The following is a 23,825-nucleotide window of genomic DNA, read 5'->3' as shown; positions in this document are numbered from 1 at the left end:
TATTAGAGGGAACATGGATAAATGGGTCTCATATACTGCAAAATGCAGGGTGCCAGGCTCTCAGCAGGGGAGAAAACACAGGGAGTAGTGGGAGTTTTGCTGGAACAGCCCATGTGTGTACTATACTGTAAGTCCTCTTTACTCTCTGAGGACCCCTGGGGTGTTAGAGTATATAGCTCCTGTACAAACACAGACACCTGTCTGAGTCGGTCTAGGCAAACTCCTGGCCGATTCCAGATTCGGGTAATGGAGCTCACAGTGGTTGCGGGCTAGACTGGCATCTGGCATGTTTCCCTGAGCCATCATGCCAGTGGCTGGGCTGCCCAGAATATGCCAGCACTTCCCGCTCTGCTGCCGCGTCGCCTCTCTTCACAGCTCAGAAAAGAACTGAGGAAAGATTAAAAGACTGAGAGGGAGGTAGGGAGCTTAAACAGGGCCAGATGTGCCTGTCAGTCAAAGCAGTGCCCCCTCCTCGGCACTCCTCTTATCCCTCTCTCCTCACCTCACCTCTCCTCTACCCCCAAGCAGAATCAGGGGGCACGCTTAGCAGCAGGCGCCTCTCATCTCACTGATTCTGCTGCTGCTCTCCACACAGGCCCTTTTGCCTCACAGCTCGTCTTGCCTTGTCAAACCAATGCCTTTTGGTGTTTGTGTTCAGGGGTTAACCCTCATCCTCTTTTCACAACTTATCCAAGAATATCCCACTGACTAAGGCCATATTTTCATTTTACAGTCATGCAGTTCTAAATTCTCTTTTAAAATATTCAATATACAGTATAGTATCTTTACATTATTAATTAGCAATGGATATGGAAATGAAAAGCCTTTCATATGCTGAAAGATCTTTCTAATTCAGGTGTGTGTGCACAGGGTTCAGCATAGGAGAGATATTCCATCCACATTTGATTATTTGACATATCCCTCTTACACAAATTAACTTACAAATGAAAGAGGATCAACATGGTTAGGGGAAAGGGCTTTGCTGTGTCTTAGGGTGTGGTTTAGGGATAGGGTTAGGGTTTAGATAAAGGCTGGGGTTTTCACTCCTACTTTTTCTTAAAACTTAATTCATATGAGATACCATTGCTTGTGCACTTTAAAACTTGTGCACTTTTTCATATGAGCAGGTTTTGCTTAAAAGTTCAGTTTATTTTTTTTTAATTCTCAGGCCAAAATGTGCTGAAAGATAATCTAAATCATTAATATTTTAACGGTAATTTTCACAGTGAAACAGAGACAGCCAAGTTTCATCATGTTAAAAAGGTAATATTACTTCACTTTAAAAAAAATGTGAAAGTGTTCATGTTGACCTGAACAGAACATATGGATAGTGAAAATGATGAGGACAGTGAAACTCACCTCTCCTTCCCGAGGCCACGGTCTGCCATTCTGAGGATACTTGCTCTGGCTCTGTCGCTTCTTCTGTCCCCCATCTGCAAACTTACACAGCAGTGGCTCTGTGGGGGCTGGAGAAAGAAAGAGAGAGAGAGGAAAAGAAGTGGGAAAAAAACATCAGTCAGCTGGAGTGTAGAGTGAGAGGAGAGAGCGGGGTTGCTAAAGGTCATCGTCAGTAGGTTGATGGAGAGGTGATGACCTCAGCAGTGATGGTCATCAGGGGTTTGAACAAAAAGGAAATGTTACACCTCGGGTATCCACACAACCCCAAAGAGCCTGCAGAGTGGGGATGGAAAAGCAAGCCCCCTTTTGAAGTTTGATTCCCATCGTGTTTCTTTTCTCTTTTCCCGTATTCATTCCAGCCCCTGCTGCCCCCCTCCCTTCTCTCTGCTGAGATGTTCAGACTCCACTTTTGGCATGTGTTCCATCCGAACCTCCAACATCAAAACAAACTTTCTGGCACAGCTTCAAAGCCCAGAGCTTGATAGTGTTGAAAAAATAAGCACCGTAATCACGATTGTAAATAACTTAAACATTATAATAGTCCCATGTTCTGACGGCCAACAGTGATATCTTCAAAATGAAAATGTTGTTTGATTTCTATGCTTGTGTTAGTGCATATCTACGGGCAAGACCTTTTAAGTCAAGTATGACCAGTTCACATCTCGAAATTTGACAAGCATTCAAAACAATTGTATTTCAGAAAAGGTCAACTCTAAGCTCAAGCACACATTTGTTTTCTTTCTCTCTGTTTCTGTGTCCTCATTTCACGCACCTTTACCCAACAGTGTAGGCTGTAAAAGACACTAATATGTGTTCCTGAAACACTTTAAATGCCTCAGTGCTAATTTTTTTTTCTTCTAACAAAGTCCTATGAGCCTTTGTTAAACTGATTTTGTTTCCCCAGCAACCAGAAAAACTCATTTTGAACAAGCAAAACTTTCAGTAAAGATATGATCTGGCAAAGAGTGCTGATAGATGCAGGAGAGCCTTTATGTGGTCTTTGTGCAGTCAACTCCAGTGACTAATCCAGCCTTGAGGCTAAACGACGATACGCTCACCTCTGCAAGTACCTCAGCCTGGCAGAGAAAACATTCGCCATATTCAACACCTCAGAAAGAAACTGAAACAATACAGAACTAGAGTGTTAAAATAATAATAATAATAAAAAAACTAATATCTTTCCATTGGGGCATTCATCCTATTTTATTTTGGATGATATGCAAATATGCAATAAAGAAACATGCCGAAACATGTATCAAGCAACAGCAACATAGAGCATAGCACCTAGAGGTTCTATGCACAACATTAAGACCTGTTCATGCATTTTTCAGGATATTTTTCAAAATTGGTTTACTAATGTGGAGGTGTAATGAAGGCGACATTATTATGTGTATAGCTTACTGATGTAGCTTTAAAGGACAACAGGGAATAGCATAAAAAAAGAAAAGAAGAGAAGATGATATTTGAGAAATGAAGAGAAGGGGATGTTTGAGAAGCGAAGAGAAATGAAGAGAAGAGAATTGAGGACGTGGGTGACTTTGGTCAGGGCTGTCAGATAAGAGTATTCTAATCACATACTACTGTGTGTGTGTGTGTGTGTGTGTGTGTGTGTGTGTGTGTGTGTGTGTGTGCGTGTGTAGGATGAGAGCGAGACAACCTCTCTCGTTCACCTGCCTGGACTGCGTGGGTCTACACCTGCAGCCCTGTCATCACATTCATATTACCCAGACACACATTCACACACGGACTCACACGGCCCTGTGCTGATAAGACCTGCGCACAAGCACTTCTGTTGTTGGAATCGAGACAGCTAGAGAAGCAGAGCAGATCACAGCATTTACAGCATGCACAAAATGTTAGCACAAGCAACTCTCCCCCTCTCTTTCCCAGCCAAGTGCAAACAATGGGATAATGAGAGAGAGAGGGAGAGAGAGAGAGAGAGAGAGAGAGAGAGAATCAGCTGATGGAGTGAAAAAGTCAAAGATTTGCTTTAAGGTCCTTTCCCAGCACTGTGGGAAAAGAGCTAACTCTGAAATAACAACCAACAGTGTCATAAAGCCGAGAGGCCAAATAACTCAGGGGGTTTCGCTGTGTTTTCAGCGCCCAGAGAAATAACCGAGGCTATTTTACGAGCACTCTCTGCCTGGCTTTCCCCGCATTTATTTTGTTAGTCAAGATGCCCTGAACCTTAACTGCTGATTCTCAGTCATGCGTTTTAAATCTGCACTTTTGATCTTTGATATTGGACTCACTAACAGACACTGGATATAACCCAGGGAAATTTTACACACACACACACACACACACACACACACACACACACACACACACACACACACACACACACACACACACACAGGGATGCTGGCAAGTCATAATGTATCCAGTCGGTGGGTGAGGAGGCGTAATGATGGCGGGGAGGACGGCTGTGTTTCACTGGCATAGAATTTAATAAATCTCAGTGTTTTTCCAGTCTGCCTCCACTATCGTACTTAATGAACTAAACCATGACACGAAACTAGGAAAAGTAAGCACACACATGTACTGTACACATGCCCTTCACACACACATAGCAGAAAAAACCTCACCAAACCAGGTTTTGTAGCAATACGCAAATGACATAGTATTATAGTGGAATTCAAACAACTATATTGTAAAACTATTAACCATATCAGTCCTGACTGGATAAATCAAACTCTCCATCTGTTCCTTATTGGTTCCTTATCATTTTGATGAAAACATCCACAGTTGCACATTATTATTATTATTATTATTTTATTGAACTTCAGTAACCATTTTATCCAGGTCAGGGATCCAGAACCTGTTCTAGGAACACCCTAAATGGGACACCAGTCCATTACAGGGCATCATAGACATATATTCACAGGCAATCTAGCATAGCTAACCTACCTACTGGCATGGGAGGATGGAGATGAACCTGGATGAAACCCACAGGGAAAACTCCACACAGACAGAGCTCAGAAATGAACCAGGGACCTTAGAGCTGTGAGACAGCAACGCTACCTACGGCAGCACCATGCTGTCACAACGTTTAGATTATTGTTTTCTTTTTTCCCCACATCACATTATTCTATACGTTTGGTTCCCTGATGGACTAGTGGCTAGCATGCGGTGGTCTCATCACCGCGACCCGGGTTTGATTCCTGGTCAGGGAACCAAACACTGGAACATTGCACGAGTCAGTGCACTTTTACTGCTGGTCCCAAGCCTGGAAAATGGGGAGGGTTGCATCAGGAAGGGCATCCGGCATAAAACTTGTGCCAGAATCAATATGCGGATGGGTAATCCACTGTCGCAACCCCAAAACGGGAGCATACTGTATGAAAGAGGGGGTGGGGGGAACCTCTTTATTCTATATATTTCCACATATCTGTGAATTTAAAAGCATTTCTTTGCTTCTATGGTTTATTTGTGCATGCAAATGCTCAAATATAACCACACTTTTTAGTGCATTTGTCAATATCATTTTACAAGCGCAAAATCGTTTCCACCCTATTTGACTCCACCGATAAGAATTCAAAGAAATTCTAGTTGTAAACCCATTTGTTGTTGTAAACCCCATGACTACAGAAACACACACAGGCATGCATGGTGAATTGGCGTGACCATACTGAATTGCATTTCCCTAAGCAGCTCAAGAGATTTTTTCCTGTTCTGAGGGCCGACCTACAAGCGAGAGGGCACCGCAAAGAAAACTTGATATTCAGTAACTCTATGGCTTGCTTTTGAGTATGTAGGCTGGTGTACATGTGCTTTTGTTTGTGTGGGTACGTGTCTGTTGCTTAGTGTTCTGAAAACATTTACCCAAACTGACAGCTCTAACCAAGCTGTTTATTAACTCTGGGTCATGGAACAACAGATATTCTAATGGAAAGGGAGGAGGACACAGGCAGAGGAGTGAGTGAGAAGAGAAGGAGAGCAGGACAAATGAGAAGATGGACATGTGTTTCTAATCGAAAGGCCAGCGTCCAGCTTGCCAGCTCCTGCTGCGCTCCCACAGACCTGCAGGTCTCTCTGTGGGCGGCGCACATTCCTGCAGGAGAGAAAGAGGCAGAGTCCGTCATCATTTATCCATCCTCTCACTCTTTCTTTCCAGTCCAAAAGCAACTGAGGGCAGGATGGTGGTGAGGGGATGAACCTGCTAACCACTAGAACATCCAGATGGGATCTCCCATTGAGACCTGCCCAATTTATGCCCAAATAAGATTAGCCTTTAATACTGAAAGTTTCCAACTTTAATATAAGAAGGGTCATGTCAGTGAAATTTTTGGTGCTGTTAAAATCTGTGGATTTTAAGAAGAAGTGGACACCCATTTAACAGAGAACATTATTAGAAAGTTCAGTAAGTTATCAATAGATTCTAAGACTTGTAATGTTATAAATACAAAATTTCTGCCATGTTCTAAAAACATTCACAGTAATAACAGATTGAGTCAAAAATCTAATATACAGGGTGTCTCGAAAGTCAAAACATAGGGTACTATGTTTAGCAGCATGATGTCGGTTGTGCCTTCGTCAGTGGATGTTTGTGGATGTTCACTTCTCGGTTGGTCTGTAACACCTCCAGTCTTTTTTAATTTGTTAATAAGTTTGGCAACAGAGTCATGTGTGATGTGCTCGCCATGTTCCCTGTTAAAGTCCATCGCAACCTTTGGGACAGTTTCCCGATGCAGCCACGAGAATGATTTCATTACATTCTTCGGTTGTCAAGGCTTTTTAAAATATACAGTGCATTATATATATATATATATATATATATATATATATATATATATATATATATATATATACAATGTATATATATATATATACTCAGCAATAAAAGAAACGTCCATTTTTCAGGAGACTGTATTTTAAATATCTCCAACTATAATTACAACCTTTGTGACATGCTGCAGCATTAGTGTCACTTTTCTACGAAATGCTGAGTGTCATACTGCATTATGGCTATGACTGATAATGACATTGTACAGCATTTTATTAACAATGATAAGAGTTGAAAGAGTTTAATTGCCATCACGGAACGCTTCAATGATTGACTTGAATTATTCGTAATAAGCTGTAAGGCTGTATTATGGATTTTTTTTGTTGTTGTTGCTGTTATTTATTTTTCTTTACTTAAAAGTAGAAACTTTCAGTTCAGACTAATTACATAATAAATAACTAAACAAACACATATGTTAGATTTAAAAACCCTAACTCCTAACTTCCAATGATTTAGAATAAGAATTCTTAGTTATGGTTTGTCAATAAATATCTGAAAAATGTCAGAATGACTTATTATAAGCCACTGACAGCAATGTTTCAAATTACAAATAATTCAGACACATGAGACGTTATATATTCTCAGCAAAAAAAGAGCTGTCCCTTTTTCAGGAGACAGCATTTTAAAGATAATTTTGTAAAATCCAAATAAGCTTTACAGATCGTTATTGGAAAGGGTTTAAACAATGTTTTTCATGCTTGTTCAATGAACCATAAACAATTATTGCTCATGCACCTGTGGAACAGTCCTTAAGACATTAACAGGTTACAGGAGGTAGGTAATTAAGGTCACAGTAACAATAACTTAGGACACTAAAGAGACCTTTCTACTGACTCTGAAAAACACCAAAAGGAAGATGCCTAGGGTTCCTGCTCACCTGCGTGAACATGCCATAGGCCTGCTGCAGGGAGGCATGAGGACTGCAGATGTGGCCAGAGCAATAAACTGCAATGTCTGTAATGTAAGACGCCTAAGACAGTGCTACAGGGAGACAGGAAGGACAGCTGATCGTCCTTGCAGTGGAAAATTTCATGTAACCATGTGACCCTCCAGACGTGATGGAGAACTTGAAAATGCCTTGGTGGAAGAGTGGAGGAACATCTCACAGCAAGAACTGACAAATCTGGTGCAGTCCATGAGGATGAGATGCACTGTAGTACTTAAAGCAGCTGGAGGACACCACATACTGACTGTTACTTTTAATATCGGCACCAACTCCACCCCCTTGTTCAGGGACTCAATATTCCATTTCTAATGTCTCTGAAACTTGTTCAGTTTATGTCTCAGTTGTTAATCCTTTCTATGTTAATACAAATATTTACACTTGTTAAGAAATTTGCTGGAAATAAAAGCAGCTGAATGTGAGAGAACATTTCTTTTTTGCTGAGTATATAATATAAACTAAGTTGGTGTTAATGTTCCTTTTCGAGGCAAATTTTCCAACAACTGAAACGTTCTAACCTTCTGAGCTGGGCTGCAGGTTAGCTGCAGTAATGCTATAACAGGGCTTGTGGCATCAAATTCAGAGTGTGGAAAAAAATGGTTGTGTTTACCAACAGGCAGTGTGGTGTTTGTCCTGGCACAGTGTGTTCTGTGTGCTCTTGTTCTCGGCATGTGTGTGCCGAGGTGTGGGTGGGAGGAGTGTGTGACCCTGACGACGCGGGTGTCTCCACGCTGCCCACGCTCTAATAGCAGCCGCTGCATGCCTCTGTTCAAGTGCCAACGCTGCAGAAGACTGCACAAGCTGGGGGCGGGTGGTGAACGAGAGAGAGAAAGCACACAGATATCCTCTCTGATTGGAGTGCAAAGTGCCTCTATTGTGACAGGCACAATACCAGATATATCTAAATGATCCAGAACAGGAAAGTCAAGAGTATAGATGAATGCAGGCGTCTGGGATGAATGAGTCTACATGCATGCAAATGTGTGGGATTTTCTAAAAGTAGTTACATGCCTTATCCTGATTTCATGTTGCAAACATCTTGAATTATACACCATAAAGTGCTGTTCTGGCAACAGCAACTGCTATTTAATACATTTTTATTTATCCCCTTCAAAAAAAAAAAACAACCCCCCCCCCCCCCCCCCCCGCCAAAAAAAAAAACAAAAAACAAAAAACAAAAAAACATGACTCTCACTGCTCAGGAATTCAGGACATACAGTGCCCTCCAATAATATTGGCACCCTTGGTAAATATGAGAAAAGAAGGCTGTGAAAAATTGTCTTTATTGTTTAACCTTTTGATACTTTGTTTTTAAAAAAATATCACAAAAATACTCTGCTCTCATGGATATCAAACAATTGCAAACAAAACACAGGTTTATCAAAAAAAATATTTGTTAATTATAAGTGTGCCACAATTATTGGCACCCCCTTTTTAAATACTTTGTGCTACCTCCCTTTACCAAGATAACAGGCCTGAGTCTTCTCCTATAATGCCTGATGAGGTTGGAGAATACAATACAAGGGATCTGAGATCATTTCTCCATACAGAATCGCTCCAGATCCTTCAAATTTCGAGGTCCATGCTGGTGGACTCTCCTCTTCAGTTCATCCCATAGGTTTTCTATGGGTTTCAAGTCAGGGGACTGAGAGGGGCATGGCAGGACCTTGATTTTGTGGTCAGTCAACCATTTTTGTGTTGTTTTTTATGCATGTTTTGGAAGTCAGGTTTTCATTTAATATCTGTTGATATTTGATAGAGTCCAAGAGACAAAATGTCCAGGTCCTCTGGCAGAAAAACAGCCCCAAAACATTAAAGAGCCACCACCATATTTAACCATGGGCATGAGGTACTTTTACATATGGCTACCTCTCTGTGTGTGCCAAAACCACCTCTGCTGTTTATTGCCAAAATGCTCTATTTTGGTTTCATCTGACCATAGAACCCGATCCCATTTGAAGTTCCAGTAGTGTCTGGCAAACTGAAGATGCTTGAGTTTGTTTGTGGATGAGAGTAGAATATTTTTTTCTTGAAATCCTTCCAAACAACTTGTGGTAATGTTGGTGACTTCGGATTGTAGTTTTGGAGACTTTCTGACCCCAAGACACAACTACATTCTGCAATTCTCCAGCTGTGATCCTTGGAGAATTTTTGGCCACTTGAAAAATTCTCTTCACAGTGTGTTGAGACAGTATAGACACACATTCAATTCCAGGTTGATTCATAACATTTCCAGTTGACTGGAACTTCTTAATTATTGCTCTGATGATGGAAATGAGCATTTTCAATGCTTGTGCTATTTTCTTATACCCACTTCCCATTTTGTGAAGCTCAACAACCTTTTGCCACACAGCACAGCTAAATTCCTTGATCTTACCCATTGTTATGAATGATTAAGTGAATTTGGCCTGTGAGTTAACTCATATTTATACCCCTGTGAAACAGGAAGTCATGGTTGAACAATTTCCTGTTCCCAGTCACCCAGGTGTAGTAACAAAATGTAAAATATCAATGGGAATATACTTCAAATATATTTTTCTCATATGAATTCACAAGGGTGCCAATAATTGTTGCACACCTATATTTAACAAATATATATATATATATATATATATATATATATATATATATATATATATATATATAAAATAAACTTGTTTGCAATTGTTTGATATCCATGACAGCAGAGTATTTTTGTGAATTTTTTTGCACGAAACTTCAAAAGCTTAAACAATAAAGACAATTTTTCATAGCCTTCTTTGCTCATATTTACCAAGGGTGCCAATATTAATGGAGGACACTTTATAATATACGACATATGCAAATATTTTTTAAATACATTGCCACAAGTTTTCTTTATGAGGAACATGGAGCTCATTTCTATATTTCCACGATAAAAGAGAACATACTTTCCGAAACACAAGGAGAGAATAACAAAATAGCAGACAAGCATAATTATTCACAAGTATGAATAGTTTTACAGAATATTCTAGCACTAATCCATCTCCAATATAATTCATGTGTCTTGCTGTATAATAATCTCAGTAATTCTAAAAAAAAAAGTGTAACGTGTACACCAGTAAAGTGTAAATCAGAGGAATTATGTGAAGGGCAAAAACCTTGCTAATGAAGTGCAGAGGGGATGAATGCTGAATAAAAAAGAGCTGAGAGCCCTGAATCAGGAACGAGAGAGTGAAAGCGATTTGTCCAGAGCCTGGATTTGTTTATTTTGGGCCAAAGCAGGTAAATAGCAGTGGACTATTTGATATCCACTGACACTGAGATAGTGAGTGAGAGAGAGAGAGAGAGAGAGAGAGAGAGAGAGAGACAACAGCTAGAGAAAGATGGGAGATGGGAGATGGCAGAGAAGCTAGAGATACAGAGAGTATGAGAGATAGTGGGCAGAATACAAAGTCTGCATAATCATCTTAGCCTGCCCACTTCCTGCCTTTTAATGGCCTTGCCACTGTTTGTGTGCCTGTTGTTTTGAGCTCTGGGCTGCAGGGAAATCGGCCCTGTAGCTTGCTTATAGAGCAGGCCATTGAAATGCACAGAGTTGCACTGTGATCCCGCTAACCATACAAGCCTCACGTCAAGCACTTCCTTCACTCAGGGAGAAAGAAAGAGACAGACGGCAGGGGGATGGGGAGGGTGTTTGGGCGCAGTGCATTGTTTGTGTCCTCTGTTAAAATGCACTATTTCCTAGCTGAGTCAGATTTGTGCTCCATTAGGGCTTCAGGTTTACGTTGCCCTAAGAGGAAATACATTATTGTCTGCCAGATGCAGAAAAAAACTGGTCATTAAAGAATGAGCTGTCCTGTTCAATTTTCTTACAAAGAATAAAGCGGACAGTAAAAAGCAAAACTCTGTTAATTTGGCAGGTCATTACGGATGAAGATTTGTGTGTGTGTGTGTGCGTGCTCATACGTGCTTGTGTTTGTGTGCGTGTGAAATCAAATCACTCTGATTTAGACATGCATGAGTCATCTACCAGCTTCAATTAAAGCTTCATAAAGAAAAGCACATTAGGATGACTTAATGGGCTTCCTCTTCAAGCCTAAATCCCTCTGTTGTTGGCTGCTATCTCCTCCCAGGTCAGACATGCGCACAGCTATTAGAGCACTCGAGATCTGATTGTTTTCACTGAAGGATCGTTTTACTCCCACTCTCTCCGCCGTATTAGAATTCTATCTGCTATAAACATGATAATCTCGGCTCGCCCATGTATGTCGCAGCGCAGCTAAATCAATCACTTAACCACCAAGGGGAAACACAACAGAAATAAAATAAAACAGCCAAGCAGTTTAGAAATTACTTTTACAGTAGCGCGCGCGCACACACACACACACACACACACACACACACACACACACACACACACACACATGTTTTGTGTGAATTGAATTTTTAGGAGATTAATTAAATTTAATTTCAAATTTGTTGTGGTTCGTAAGGTAATTTTAGCATGTCTTGACTAATAGCAAATCCAGTGTGACATTCACTCAGCAGCAGCCTACATTAATCCATCAATTATATAGAAATAACGCATGCAGTTCATAGATCTGTGCAGCCTACACACTTTTCCATGATCAAACACTTATTATATACATGAACAGTGAAATTTTCAAAATGTACTGAATTGTGGAAACCATTTATCATTGATTTGCTCTGAAATAGCTAAATGAACAGTTATTAGTCAATAACAACAAACAATATGTTAATAGTCCAAGTGATAGCCTAAGCCCAATAAAGACAACTTTCCTTGCAAACACGTAATTGGTAAAGAAGTAAAACGAAAACGAATCACATCGTCAATGCTTGAATCGGATTACTTTCATTATGCACACTAAGACCTGCAAAAATGATCCTGTGAGGAAACAAAGTTAATGTTAAACATACAGTACAGTCAAGTCCATAAGTATTTGGACAGCGACACAATTTTCATAATTTTGCCTGTGTACACCACCACAATGGATTCGAATTGAAGCAATCTAGCTGTGATTGAAATGTAGACTTTCAGCTTTAATTCAAGGGGTTTAACAAAAATATTGCATGGGTGGCATTTTTTTTTTTTTTTACATAGTGCCTATTTTCATATACTCAAAAATAACCGCACTAACATAATAATAAATAGTAGGATTGTTTTTAATACTTTTAATGCTAATCCATTGCATTGTCAATGACTACCTGATGTCTGGATCCCATGGACAACACCGAATGCTGAGTTTCCTCATTGAGATGCTTTGCCAGGACTTCAGTTGTTGCTTGTTTGTTGGACTTTCTGTTTTCAGTTTTGTCTTTACAGAACTCAGCAAATATCCTGGACTACCATCGGTTTCTGCTCTGACAGAAATCACAACTCCTTGTTGTTATGGTAATGTCGGTCATTGCATGCACATATATTTGGTTCAGATTACATGTAATGTGCATGTAAAATGAGAATTTACACAGAAGGCTGAGTTTATAGGGTATGCAAAAAATTGATTGTTTCAACTTCCCAAAAATGAAAAAGGCATTGGCTCCTGAGTGGTGCAATGGAAAAGCATTTACCATATAGTCAGGATGTAAGTGAGCAAAATTGGTCATGATCTCTAAGTGGGTGGGATGGCATGCTCTCTCTCCCTTGTCAATCACAGCGACTCCAGCGAATCATGGACATTTGAATGTGTTGTGCTGCCCTATGATACAGCATGAACAGCAGAAAAGATGCAGAGGCTCACTTCACGTGTCTCACATGGTAGCTGTCGCATGATGTGGGAGAGAAGGCAGGTGGGTGGGAATTGGCAGATGAACAAATTGGAGATGAGAAAAAATTAAATTAAAGGTCTTAATCATGTGTTCTGGTGTGATGGCAGTGTAGAGGAATCAAGCAGGCTCAAAGTGTATCCTGTAATCAAGGTTATTAGTGTGATACTGTAAGTGTGAGGCTTTATGAGATTTTTAACAGCCATCCTAAAGCAGATGGGGGACAGAAACCATCTCAGCCTGAGCATCCACTCAAATCCTTTATACTTAGAAGCGATATTCTACATTTTCCAGGGAGTGATCAATGAACTCACACTAACTCCGCCACCATAAAGCACAGTGGGATCATGCTTAAACAAGGCCATTCACACCACATGCTATGATCCCTCCTCCCTGTGCACAGCTTGGATTAGTTTAAAGTGTGAAAGAACATTTTGGAAATTCCTGAAATGAGAGCAGAAGGAAATGGCATGCAAACATGCACATGCAGCCAGTTACGGCTCTATTGAGTGCAGGTGTTTTCTCTGTTTCTCAAAAGGGAAAGAGAAAGTTGGATGGGGAGAGTGAGGAGGGAGAGCACCACGGCCCATTACACTCTGCAATAAGGCCAGAGAAAGTAAACTGCTTCATTAGCACATCTCTGTAACAGCCCCCCCTCCTTCCTTCATCCCTTCGCTCTGTGAAGTGTGTGCCTTAAACACTCTGTCTAAACATCAGACATCGGTCAGAGTCCAGTGCTCATTAGAGCCTTCGATTACTCAAGAAACCAGCGTGCTCTGTCTCAGGCCAGCTGATCCCAGTGCGGACACACTTCAAATAGCAAGTCTGACTGAATAAAACCACTCCTATAGATTATGAAAGGAGATTATAGCTCAAGGGTATGTGATTTTTTTTCCTCAGCATGCCCTTCTCTCCAAGCAAATTAAACTATTCGCCTTGATAGCTTGATGTTGTCTTATTTGCTGTTAACAAATGGCTAAAAAGGTGGAATATTATTGTTATAATAATTATAATAATACTTATTATTATTATTGTTTAATTTAATGGAACCAAGAACAATAGCACCACCAACAGTTGTACATTCAAACACACAGAATGGTATGAAGTCAGACTCATGCTGCTTTCTTTCTTGCCCAGACTGTACATTCACACAGTCTATCTTTGAAAAATCATGTCAAATTTTGAACAGAGTGAAATGTCAACTAAATGTAATCTCCAACTGGGTTAATTTATTTAATCCTGTTTTCTTGTCACACCCACAGTGTGTTTCCAGCAGTGGTTAAGAAGACACACATGAAATACAATAGCCAATGTAATAAACTAGGGGGTGGATTACTTTCTCGATAAACAGTTTTTCAAAGTGCCTTTGGAGGAGAAACGAGAAGTAAACACTGTCCAATCAAAGTGCAAATGAAGGGAGAACAGACCAATACGATTTTGTGGTTCGAAACAGCTTTCCTGTTTACCATGTTCACTCTTCAGAAGAGACACAGCATGATTATAGACTTGAAACTGTTGAATTAAAAAATAGCAATCGCAAATAGTGTTGTCTAGCTCTGTATTTCACTGAGCGTGTTCCTATGTGTATACATAATTGTTTTATAACTATGACATAACACCCCGTGCTATAAGACTCAACCATAATGGTTTCATAATAGTACAGTTGCATCTCTGATCTTCTTCTTCTTCTTCTTCTTCTTCTTCTTCTTCTTATTATTATTATTATTTTAATTTTAACCATTGCATTCAGTCTCTTGATCATCACCATCACTGCTTTTTCTTCATCCGGGGGCCCAAAAAAGGTGGGTATACAATTTATAGCCATCTGTGTGTGTGGGTAGAGATGAAGAGATGTGGACACTTTATTCAAGATGTGAGTCCATGTGCTGGATGAGAAACGTCAGCAGAATTGCGCGTGCTCAGACCTCCCCAGATAATACCATAGTTGTGTGTGTGGGTGTGTGTGTGTGTGTGTGTTTGTGTTTATTTTTGGGAGGATGGGGGGGGGGCTGATGGGGTGTTTGGGGTGGGGGGGTGCGGGGATAGCACAACATTGCACTGTGGTAATCATTATCTCCCACAGCATCAGCATGTTGCCTGAGTGCATGAGTAATTATGAGAATACTGTATGTGCAGGCCTGATGGCTCAACTGTGGCCTGTTAGAACAGCCAACGTATGCTAGAGCTTGGAAAACTAACATACACCTGGAGAGAGAGAGAGAGAGAGAGAGAGAGAGAGAGAGTATGGGACAAGGAGCAGACCCAGTATAACATGACCTTTTCCTTGTCCTTTTACACACAACCACACAGCCATGATTGCCATGCACATGCTCACTAAATAAATAGATATAGACTGCGTGTCTTAAAACTGTCTATTGTAATCCAATGACCTCTCGATCAAGTAGCAGAAACAAGAATGGAGCATGCAGCGAAAGCATCTCTATCAGGCGTGATTTAATAAAGTATGCCTCTTTGAGAGGAACCTTCACTTGTGTACACTACACTGCACTTTGACAGAGAGCCGGAACACAAATGCAACAGATCTATCATCATTTTCTGAAGCAGGGCCACATCAGTTCCAGGCGATGCACAGCAGTCTTTCTGTTACACAGAAGCAGGGAGAAAATCAATGAGGCGCTATTTTTGAGCATTAAACCTGGATATCAATAAATGCCCCGTTTCATTTTCAAGGCTGAATCCATTACGGTGCAGGAAGAGGATGGGGTTTTATCCCTGACTTAAGAAAGGCAGCATTTTTGAACAGGGTTATAAATCATATCTCAGGACCCTCTTTTGACTTGCTCCTTTTCATCTCAGGAGCTTATTGAAAAACTTTTTTTTTTTTTTATCACATATTAATTCCTCCTGCGGCCAACAAGCATTTGTGTCAACTGACAGCCAGTAACTGGGTGTGATAATACCTCTTTTATCCACTTGAGCCCTGAATTTAGGCTTTGAACCTTGTGTATAAGTTGCAGACAGACTATATCATCACAGAAGTAACCTGAGGTCTTCCTTTTAGTCAGAAGACACTTTGATTTACAAATTAAACACACTTTGGGTTTTCATGCAGTGGATAAGTTCAACAAAACAGACTTCATGTAAAAACTGTAATGAATTTCCTGCTTACACAACTGCACCGTTTGACCATGTAGTATTAGCACATTTATAGAAGGAAATTATTTATAATTGAACTATCCGGTGTCACCCAGATGAAGATGGGTTCCCTTTTGAGTCTGGTTCCTCTCAAGGCTTCTCTTTCATATCGTCTCAGAGTTTTTCCTCACCACTATTACGGATACTGTAAATTCATACATTTAAAATCTATATCCTGAATTTATATATTTCTGTAAGGTTGCTTTGGGACAATGTCGATTGTTAAAAGTGCTATATGAAACTGAATTGTACTGAATTGAATCATACTTGTGATGAAGCCACCCAAGTGGTTGTTCTGTGACCTACAAGAGCCAAAAAAAGCGTTGAATGGCCAAACATTGGGCCTCATTTATCAAGCTTTTAGTAAAGTTGTGTGTAAATGTTTGCCTAAGCCAAACCAAACAAACCAAAAAAAATGACAAAAGTTTCAGAAACATTGATTTTCTTTGTACTCTCGTGTGTATTTTGATGAATGCCTGTATTTTAATGACTCTCCTGTTATCAGAGATTTCTGGAGTGAGCAGCACGCTCGGCAGCCCGAAGCGTTACAGCGCGCACTTCCGGGTTTTGATATTGACTGTGTTCACTGTTTCCTGTGTGTTTATTTTTGGTTTATATCATGTCTCCACCCCTGTATTGTTATTGGTTGTGTCCCTAATAAGTCTCACCTGTTCTGTGTTCAGTCTTAATTAGTTTGTGTATTTAAACCCCTTGCGCATCTTTGTTCCCCGCGCAGTATTGTCTCAGTGTTTCGCCGCCTGTGCATTACTGAGCCATTGTTTCCGTGTTTGCTTCCTCGTGTTTTGATCTCGTTTTTGGTTTCTTGATTTGTGTTTCTGGATTTCCCCTGTGGTCTCTGTTTGTACATCGCCCGACCCTTCTGTGGATTATGTTTCGGATCATGATTTGGATTTGTTTGCCTGCCTCTCTTTAAATGAAGCCTTTTACTGCACTTGCTCGCCCACTACGTGACACCTGTAAACTACTAGGTGTGTACACGGCACAGCTGATTTGCATTCGGTGACGCCCATAAAACTCCATAAAAGGCCAAGCTCACAGTGCTAAAATGACGAGTAAACTGCAAAAATATACTTTCTCAGAGGTAGTAGTGAAAATTATTTTGACACGTTTATGCAAATGAAAAGGTATATTATTTAACAGCGTGACAACCCCTTGAAAATGTCAAAATTTGCGGCCAAATTACGGAAAAAGGTGAATTCATTGTAAATTAAGTGAGGTGAAAAGAAAATGGTTTGTCATGAAAAGGAGGATATATATATATATATATATATATATATATATATATATATATATATATATATATATATATATATATATATATACACATACATACTGTACATAGGTGATTGTAGACACCAAGCACGCCACACAGGGAGGCTACAATTTTTTTTTAAAATCAAAGCAAAGTGAAATTTCACTCACACTAGTGCACACTCCCCGACTCTCTTTCGGAAAAGCAGGAGGGTGTGTGTCATAGGAAGTCACGCAGCACACTAGGGAGTATATGGCACATTACAGCTTGAGACACACTAGATCAGTCACTTATCGATCACTATCGGTCCAATGAAGTGAAGCACAACATTAACAGAAGATGCCGTGGTAAACAGAACCAACTACTTTTATGCAGTGGTATTCTTAACTGAACAACTAATCTTAATATATGGATTCATGTTTTGGTTTCGGTCATTTTTTTCATGTTTAGTTCTTAACTTAGTTCTAGTTATTATGAAACGACTGGATTTCACAAAGGTTTGTGAAATTTCTGCGTGTAAAAAGTTTGAAAAGTTTACAATGTAATCCGTAAAACTGCAGCAACTCATTAGTTAGTTTTCTTATGCATAAATTTACACATTGGAAACAGATACAAATGTTTTTCTGAAATGACAGATTTTCTTGAGTACCAAAGTTCTTGTGTAAACGGTCGTATGAACAATATACTAATACATCCGTTTGTATCCATCTTATTTAGCTGTAAACAACTGACTATCATGATTTTCTAATGAAAGACACTTTCATTGCTCATGATATGATCAAAGGGGTCACTAATGTTTTGTGTTTGTATTTAGAGGAGGTTTTTTTTTCTCTAAATGTTCCACCTATTTCGGTTTATCAAACCCGATAGTAATTACTGACTTTCTGCCTGCATGCGCTATTAAACACCCATGAAAAGCCAGTGTTATTTTCGGCTCAAACACGGTGAAAACACTGCTGGCTGCAGAAACAGAGTTTTTAAACATGCATTAATCTACAAGCATGTTTAATGACTGACAAAACCAATTTACGAACATATCGCCTGCCAAGTCAGTTTTTTATTGTGGATTTAATGGAAGAAATCAAAAGCAATGTGTTGTCCCACACCATAAGGAGCTGTTGAACATGCTTCATATTTGGCCTTGGGATCTTTTTTTTTTTGCTGCATTGTTTGTAATAATGAGATTTTTGACAACTTCAGCACTACATAGCATTCCCAAATGACTGTGATGCACAGATGAACAGAGATTTCCCAGTGTACTTGGTGCCAAAAGGTACTCTTTAAATTTTTCAGCTGTTTGTGATTGAAAATCCCTAATTACAAGCATCTTGGAAAAAGATCCTAGATATATGCAATGCAGGAGTTTAGACTGCTATACAACATGTACTGTAGTATAGTATACAGTAGAGTACCTGTGTTTAATTACATGCATGTTCTTAGATCATATCAGTAATTAGTGCTTCTCAGCACCGCCAAACTGACACTGTTGGGCCCTTGAGCAAGGCCCTTAAATCTCTCTGCTTCAGGGTTGCCGAATCATAGCTGACCCCAACTTCCTAACAAGCTAGGATATGCGAAGAAAGAAGTTCACTATACTATAATGTATATGTGACAAATAAAGGCTTCTTCTTTAATCTGCAAGTCAGTGGGTGAAACCGATGCAAAATCACAGAGCAAGCTGGACCAGCTATCGATTTCTTTTATTTATTTATTTATTTATTTATTTATTTATTTATTTATTTTTACAATTGCACACAGTAGCTTAAAGAAGGAGGAGAATAGTCCATACTGACAAACTGAGGTTCTCGAGTTAACCCCATATGTCTAGCTATACTATCTTAACAATATCTTCCATTTAAAAATTGAGAAGTAATGATTTTTTTATTTTTTTTTTTAAATGATGAGTTCTATAGTAACAACCAACTCAAATAGAGTTTCAAAAATATACACTTATTTAACAAAAAAGTTCCCGGGTAGTCTATGAGCTAAGGATCCAGCACTCTCATTGCCTCCGGCTGGGTTCGATTCCCAGGCAGGAACCAACCCAGCTAGTCCCAAGCCCAGATAAAATAGATAGAGGTGTCATGAAGGGTAGCTGCTAAAACCTGTGCCAAATCAAATTTGTGGACCAATGTAGCGACCCCTAACGGGAGCAGCCGAAAGAAGAACAACTCTTGTTTAACAAAAAAACAGTATAATCATTACCACGGTAATAACAGGAACTTGGACCTTGTTCCACGACAGTAAACTTAATTTAAATTGCGCTAAGCATATTTTGGTTAATGTTGGCAAATTGCTATGGTATAAGAGGGATAAAGCACTTCATGGAGTAGTGCATTTCGTGGAGTAGTGCACCACCATATAATTGATTATCATTCTACAACAGCATGACGAGTCATTTTTTATTCATGCTTACGGTAAGTAGTGTTCAAGTCCATGCGATATACACTATAATCCCATATTGCATTCAGTATGGAAATTAGCCGGATAGCCCATCATTACTACCACACATGTTACCGTTGTAAATGTCCCATTACAGTGCAGAATCATTTTCCATTTCATTAACAGTTTTCCATTTCATTCAGTTTTGAGACGGAAACAACGCTCCATTTTACACAGCAGATTAAAGATGGTATAAAATAATCCACAGTGACACACCGAAACTGAAGTTATCTAGTTAACCCTATAATTCTAATTTTATATTCTGGAAAACTGTATCTCTCACTCAGTCAAGTGAGAAGTGGTGATGCTTTAAAAATAAGAGAGATTTCATCTTGCCTGTGGGATGGTTGGTTTGATAGGCCTAAACACATACGTACGCGCAAAACACAAAAGCAAGCACTCACAGATATACAGACACAAGCACACACATAAAAGCAGTAAATTGGAGGTTGACAGAAATGGGAGGAGGTTGCAGGCAGGGAGTCTTTTAGAGAGAGAGAGAGAGAGAGAGAGAGAGAGAGAGAGAGAGAGAGAGAGAGAGGGAGAAGAGATGAAGCTATCCATCATCCACCTGCCTCTGCCTCTGACACTGGGCGTCACACTACACATTGCAAATTATACAGCTACTGCCAGAGTCACAGCCTGTGCTCTCTCTCTCTCACTCTCTCTGTCTCACTGTTTTGTGCTCTGTCTCTTTCTGTTTCTCTCTCTGTTCTGCCATATGCTTTCTTTTTGCCTTCTGTGAAAATAAACAGATACAAACATACACTCAGAGATCACAACTATACACACATCATTTTTTTGCCATATGCTCTTCTCTACCTATAGGCAAAGCTCAATGACATATTGTAAAAAAGCCCACAACAGCCATAGAAAACACTTCATGGAGGTATAGTTGGTGTGTATGTGAGTGTGGGACACATGGTCCTCTGTTTAAAGTTTATGCAATTGAGGACATGTCACAGGTTTCAGAGTGACTCTTACACTCATATAAAACCAGTGACATTGATGCCTAACCATCAAAGCTGTGTTTAACACAGGACTGTGACTCAAGCTGGAATAAATAACCACAATAACACTAAGGCCAATGACCAGGTCAGTGTACATTTTCTGGACCGTTTTGCATGTTGCATGCTCAACCTTGTTTGTGTGAAGGTGTGTGAACGATATTTGGACTTTGTCTGCTTTATCTGCTTGTAAATGAACATAAACACATTTGTTTTAAAGCAGGAACAGTCAGTATGTCACTGTGGTGTTAGAGGGGGTTAGTGAGCCCAGCCTCTTTCTACAGGGAATGAGGTCGAAAGCATTGCCTATGGACGCCAGGACACAGGGAGCACTTTGCGCAGTTGGGATTTGATCTGTGGACCTCTGCAGTGTTTTACCAATACAGCATTGTGTAGTTGTAGTGCAGAGCAGCATTCAGCTGTCAGTCCTACCTGGCACTCCTGGAGGGGTTTTGAGGAACTTGCCGTTGAAATGCTGAATCACCACATCACATTTCTCAGTGGACTCCATCCTGAGATGCCAAGAGGTAGTGAGGGGGCAGGGGGAGAAAGAGAGAGAGAGAGAGAGAGAGAGAGAGAGAGAGAGAGAGAGAGAGAGAGAGAGATTTAGGAGATTTGTGAATGTTTTAACTCTCAGAAATGACTCAGCTTTGAATATGTTCTGTTGGAGATCAGATAATTTTAACACTAATGTCAAATTGCATACTATGACACCAATAACAAAATGTATAGCCTATGTACTACTCTATAAGATCTAGAGAATACAATACATAGAACACAGAACCAATCCAGAGCTGTTGATTAATTTTCTATACAACAGCTCTGACAATAATACTGATATTATCTGACAATAATATCAAGGTAATTCTCAAGTTCATATTAATGCACTCCTACAAATTATATATTTTTCTATAGTAACAACTAACTGAAAGAGACTTTTATAGTAGATACTCACATAATTTAAATATAACAATACAGATTATTTGAGGGTTGTTATTTAACAGAGAAAAGGGAATAATCGTTGCTATGGTTAAGCATACTGAGAAGAGAATGACTGTTTATAGCAGCTATAACATAAGTGGTGACAGGAGTGAAATTATTGTACGGATGTTCTGCAACATTAAATGAATCTATAACTGGACAAATTGTATGATGCGTTATACTTTAATAAACTTAAAATTGGTAGTTATTGAAAGTGTAATAAGAGAAACATCACTACTGGGTAAAATAATTGTATCACCCCTTCACTGATCATTTTCTACAAAAAATAGCACACCCAATTGGGCTTTATTTCTTACATATTAAAACTTTGTACTTATGGGGAAATCTTATCAAATCCATTAGCTATAAACAACTATTTTATATTGCACTAAGTGATACATGATACTAGCTGGATAACTTAATCAACATTACTGCAGTGCATATTTTGTTTGTTTGAATTTAATGCAAAATCATGTTCCTGTTTTTTTTGTGTTTTTTTTATTTTTATTTATTATTATTATTATTATTATTATTGTTATTTTTATAAATTACATTTCATTAGCAGCAACAGTTCTGAGATGGAAACACAGATGCAGATATCTTATTATTAGCTACAATTCCCCCCTCTGTCTGATGCATGATGGGACAGGTTTGTGCAAAAAAGTGTCCAACACGCCACAGTTAATTTGCTTGGCTAATACATCATGCAGGTAATATAATACATGTTTTTGTATTTGTCAGAGTGAACACCCTAGACATTTATCTATACTAATACCATATATCTAAATATGTCTAAATATATCTATCCTAGTCCTAGCTAATATATCCAAAATCTTACATAAAAAAATAAAAATAAAACATACAGCATGCATTCATGAATTTAATTAGACTGTTAAAATATTAAGCACATTTCAACATATATATTTATCGAAACCATTGTAGCATTTTATTCTTGATCTTTTCATATGGTTTACTGAGCTGGTATGAGCTTGTTAAACGCTGTGTTAAAATGGCCAGTAGAAGAATAGAAACATTTTGCATCGTATTAAAATCACTTTTCCTAGCCTTATTACAACTACGGTTTGATTCAAGTTGACATTATTTATACTGCTGACATCATTTATACTTGTTTTGAGTTATTAAGGTGCAGACTAAATCAATTCAATTCAATCATAATACCTTAATAATGATAGTACTTAATGATAATAACAATAACTACATAATGACAGTGCTTAATTATTAGCGTCACAATGTGTTATGTGTTGTTATAAAGGTTTAGACTAGGACCATAGGTCTATAATGGTGCATATGCAGGGAATTTGAGACACAGATGATGATTCAGTCTAATAGATGGGGGGGGGGGGGAATAGCCACAGAGTGAATTTGGAAAAGTGATATACTGTTTTCTAAAGACATATTTCAATGTTGCAGGCAGATAAACATATCACAATAGAGAGAGAGAGAGAGAGAGAGAGAGAGAGAGAGAGAGAGAATGCAAGGGTTATTTAATGTTTGTCTCTTGCATTTAGCCCAACTCTCTAGTGTGTTTGCACTCTTCTGTGAGGCCCCATTCAGCTCTGTTCACCCAATCATGGCTGAATGGCTAATTGGTTGGCTGGTGTGCACACACACACACACACATACACTGAGTGAGTGGTGGAGCGTGAGTCTCTACTGGGATCTCTTACACAGCCAGTGACCCTGAACACCAGCCAACACACCCCACACGCGCCGCAGGGAGGAGAGTGAGGGAGGAAGGTAGGAAAGAAAGAAAGAAAGAAGGAAAGAAAGAAAGACTTGTACACATATATAGTTCAAGCATTTGAAGATATTCTGCACCATTCAGTAGTTAGGGTAATGACACACATATGAGCTAGTGTGTGTCTGTGTCCATGGATACCTGGCAAAGCCAACTCCCCGGCTGACTCCACTGGCATCCCGTAGTATCCGAGTGGAGATGACATGGCCAAAGGGCTTGAGCATGTTCTCCAGCTCCTGCTCATCCATGGACACCGGCAGGTTGGAGATGTACAGGTTAGTGGGATCCTGCTCCTGTTGCTGTGAACACGCACACACACACACACACACACAAAT

At 39.5% G+C, this 23,825-nt stretch overlaps 1 protein-coding gene across 2 annotated transcripts in view; it reads right to left on the bottom strand.

Moving 5' to 3' along the window:
• Positions 1-23,825, bottom strand: part of rbms3 (RNA binding motif, single stranded interacting protein) — a 148,682-nt gene that overhangs the window by 25,505 nt on the left and 99,352 nt on the right. For both annotated transcript variants that reach the window (XM_053633386.1, XM_053633377.1), the window contains exons 5-7: positions 23,632-23,789; positions 21,183-21,262; positions 1,360-1,466 (exon numbers count right to left, since the gene is read on the bottom strand). In XM_053633386.1, coding sequence (XP_053489361.1) covers positions 1,360-1,466; positions 21,183-21,262; positions 23,632-23,789 — 345 coding nt within the window. The remainder of the gene's footprint in view (positions 1-1,359; positions 1,467-21,182; positions 21,263-23,631; positions 23,790-23,825) is intronic.

This window comes from Ictalurus furcatus, chromosome 1, assembly GCF_023375685.1.
Source record: "Ictalurus furcatus strain D&B chromosome 1, Billie_1.0, whole genome shotgun sequence".
NCBI classification, from domain to species: domain Eukaryota; kingdom Metazoa; phylum Chordata; class Actinopteri; order Siluriformes; family Ictaluridae; genus Ictalurus; species Ictalurus furcatus.
Note: the sequence above shows the minus strand (reverse complement) of the source record. Positions and strands in the feature narration are given on the sequence as shown.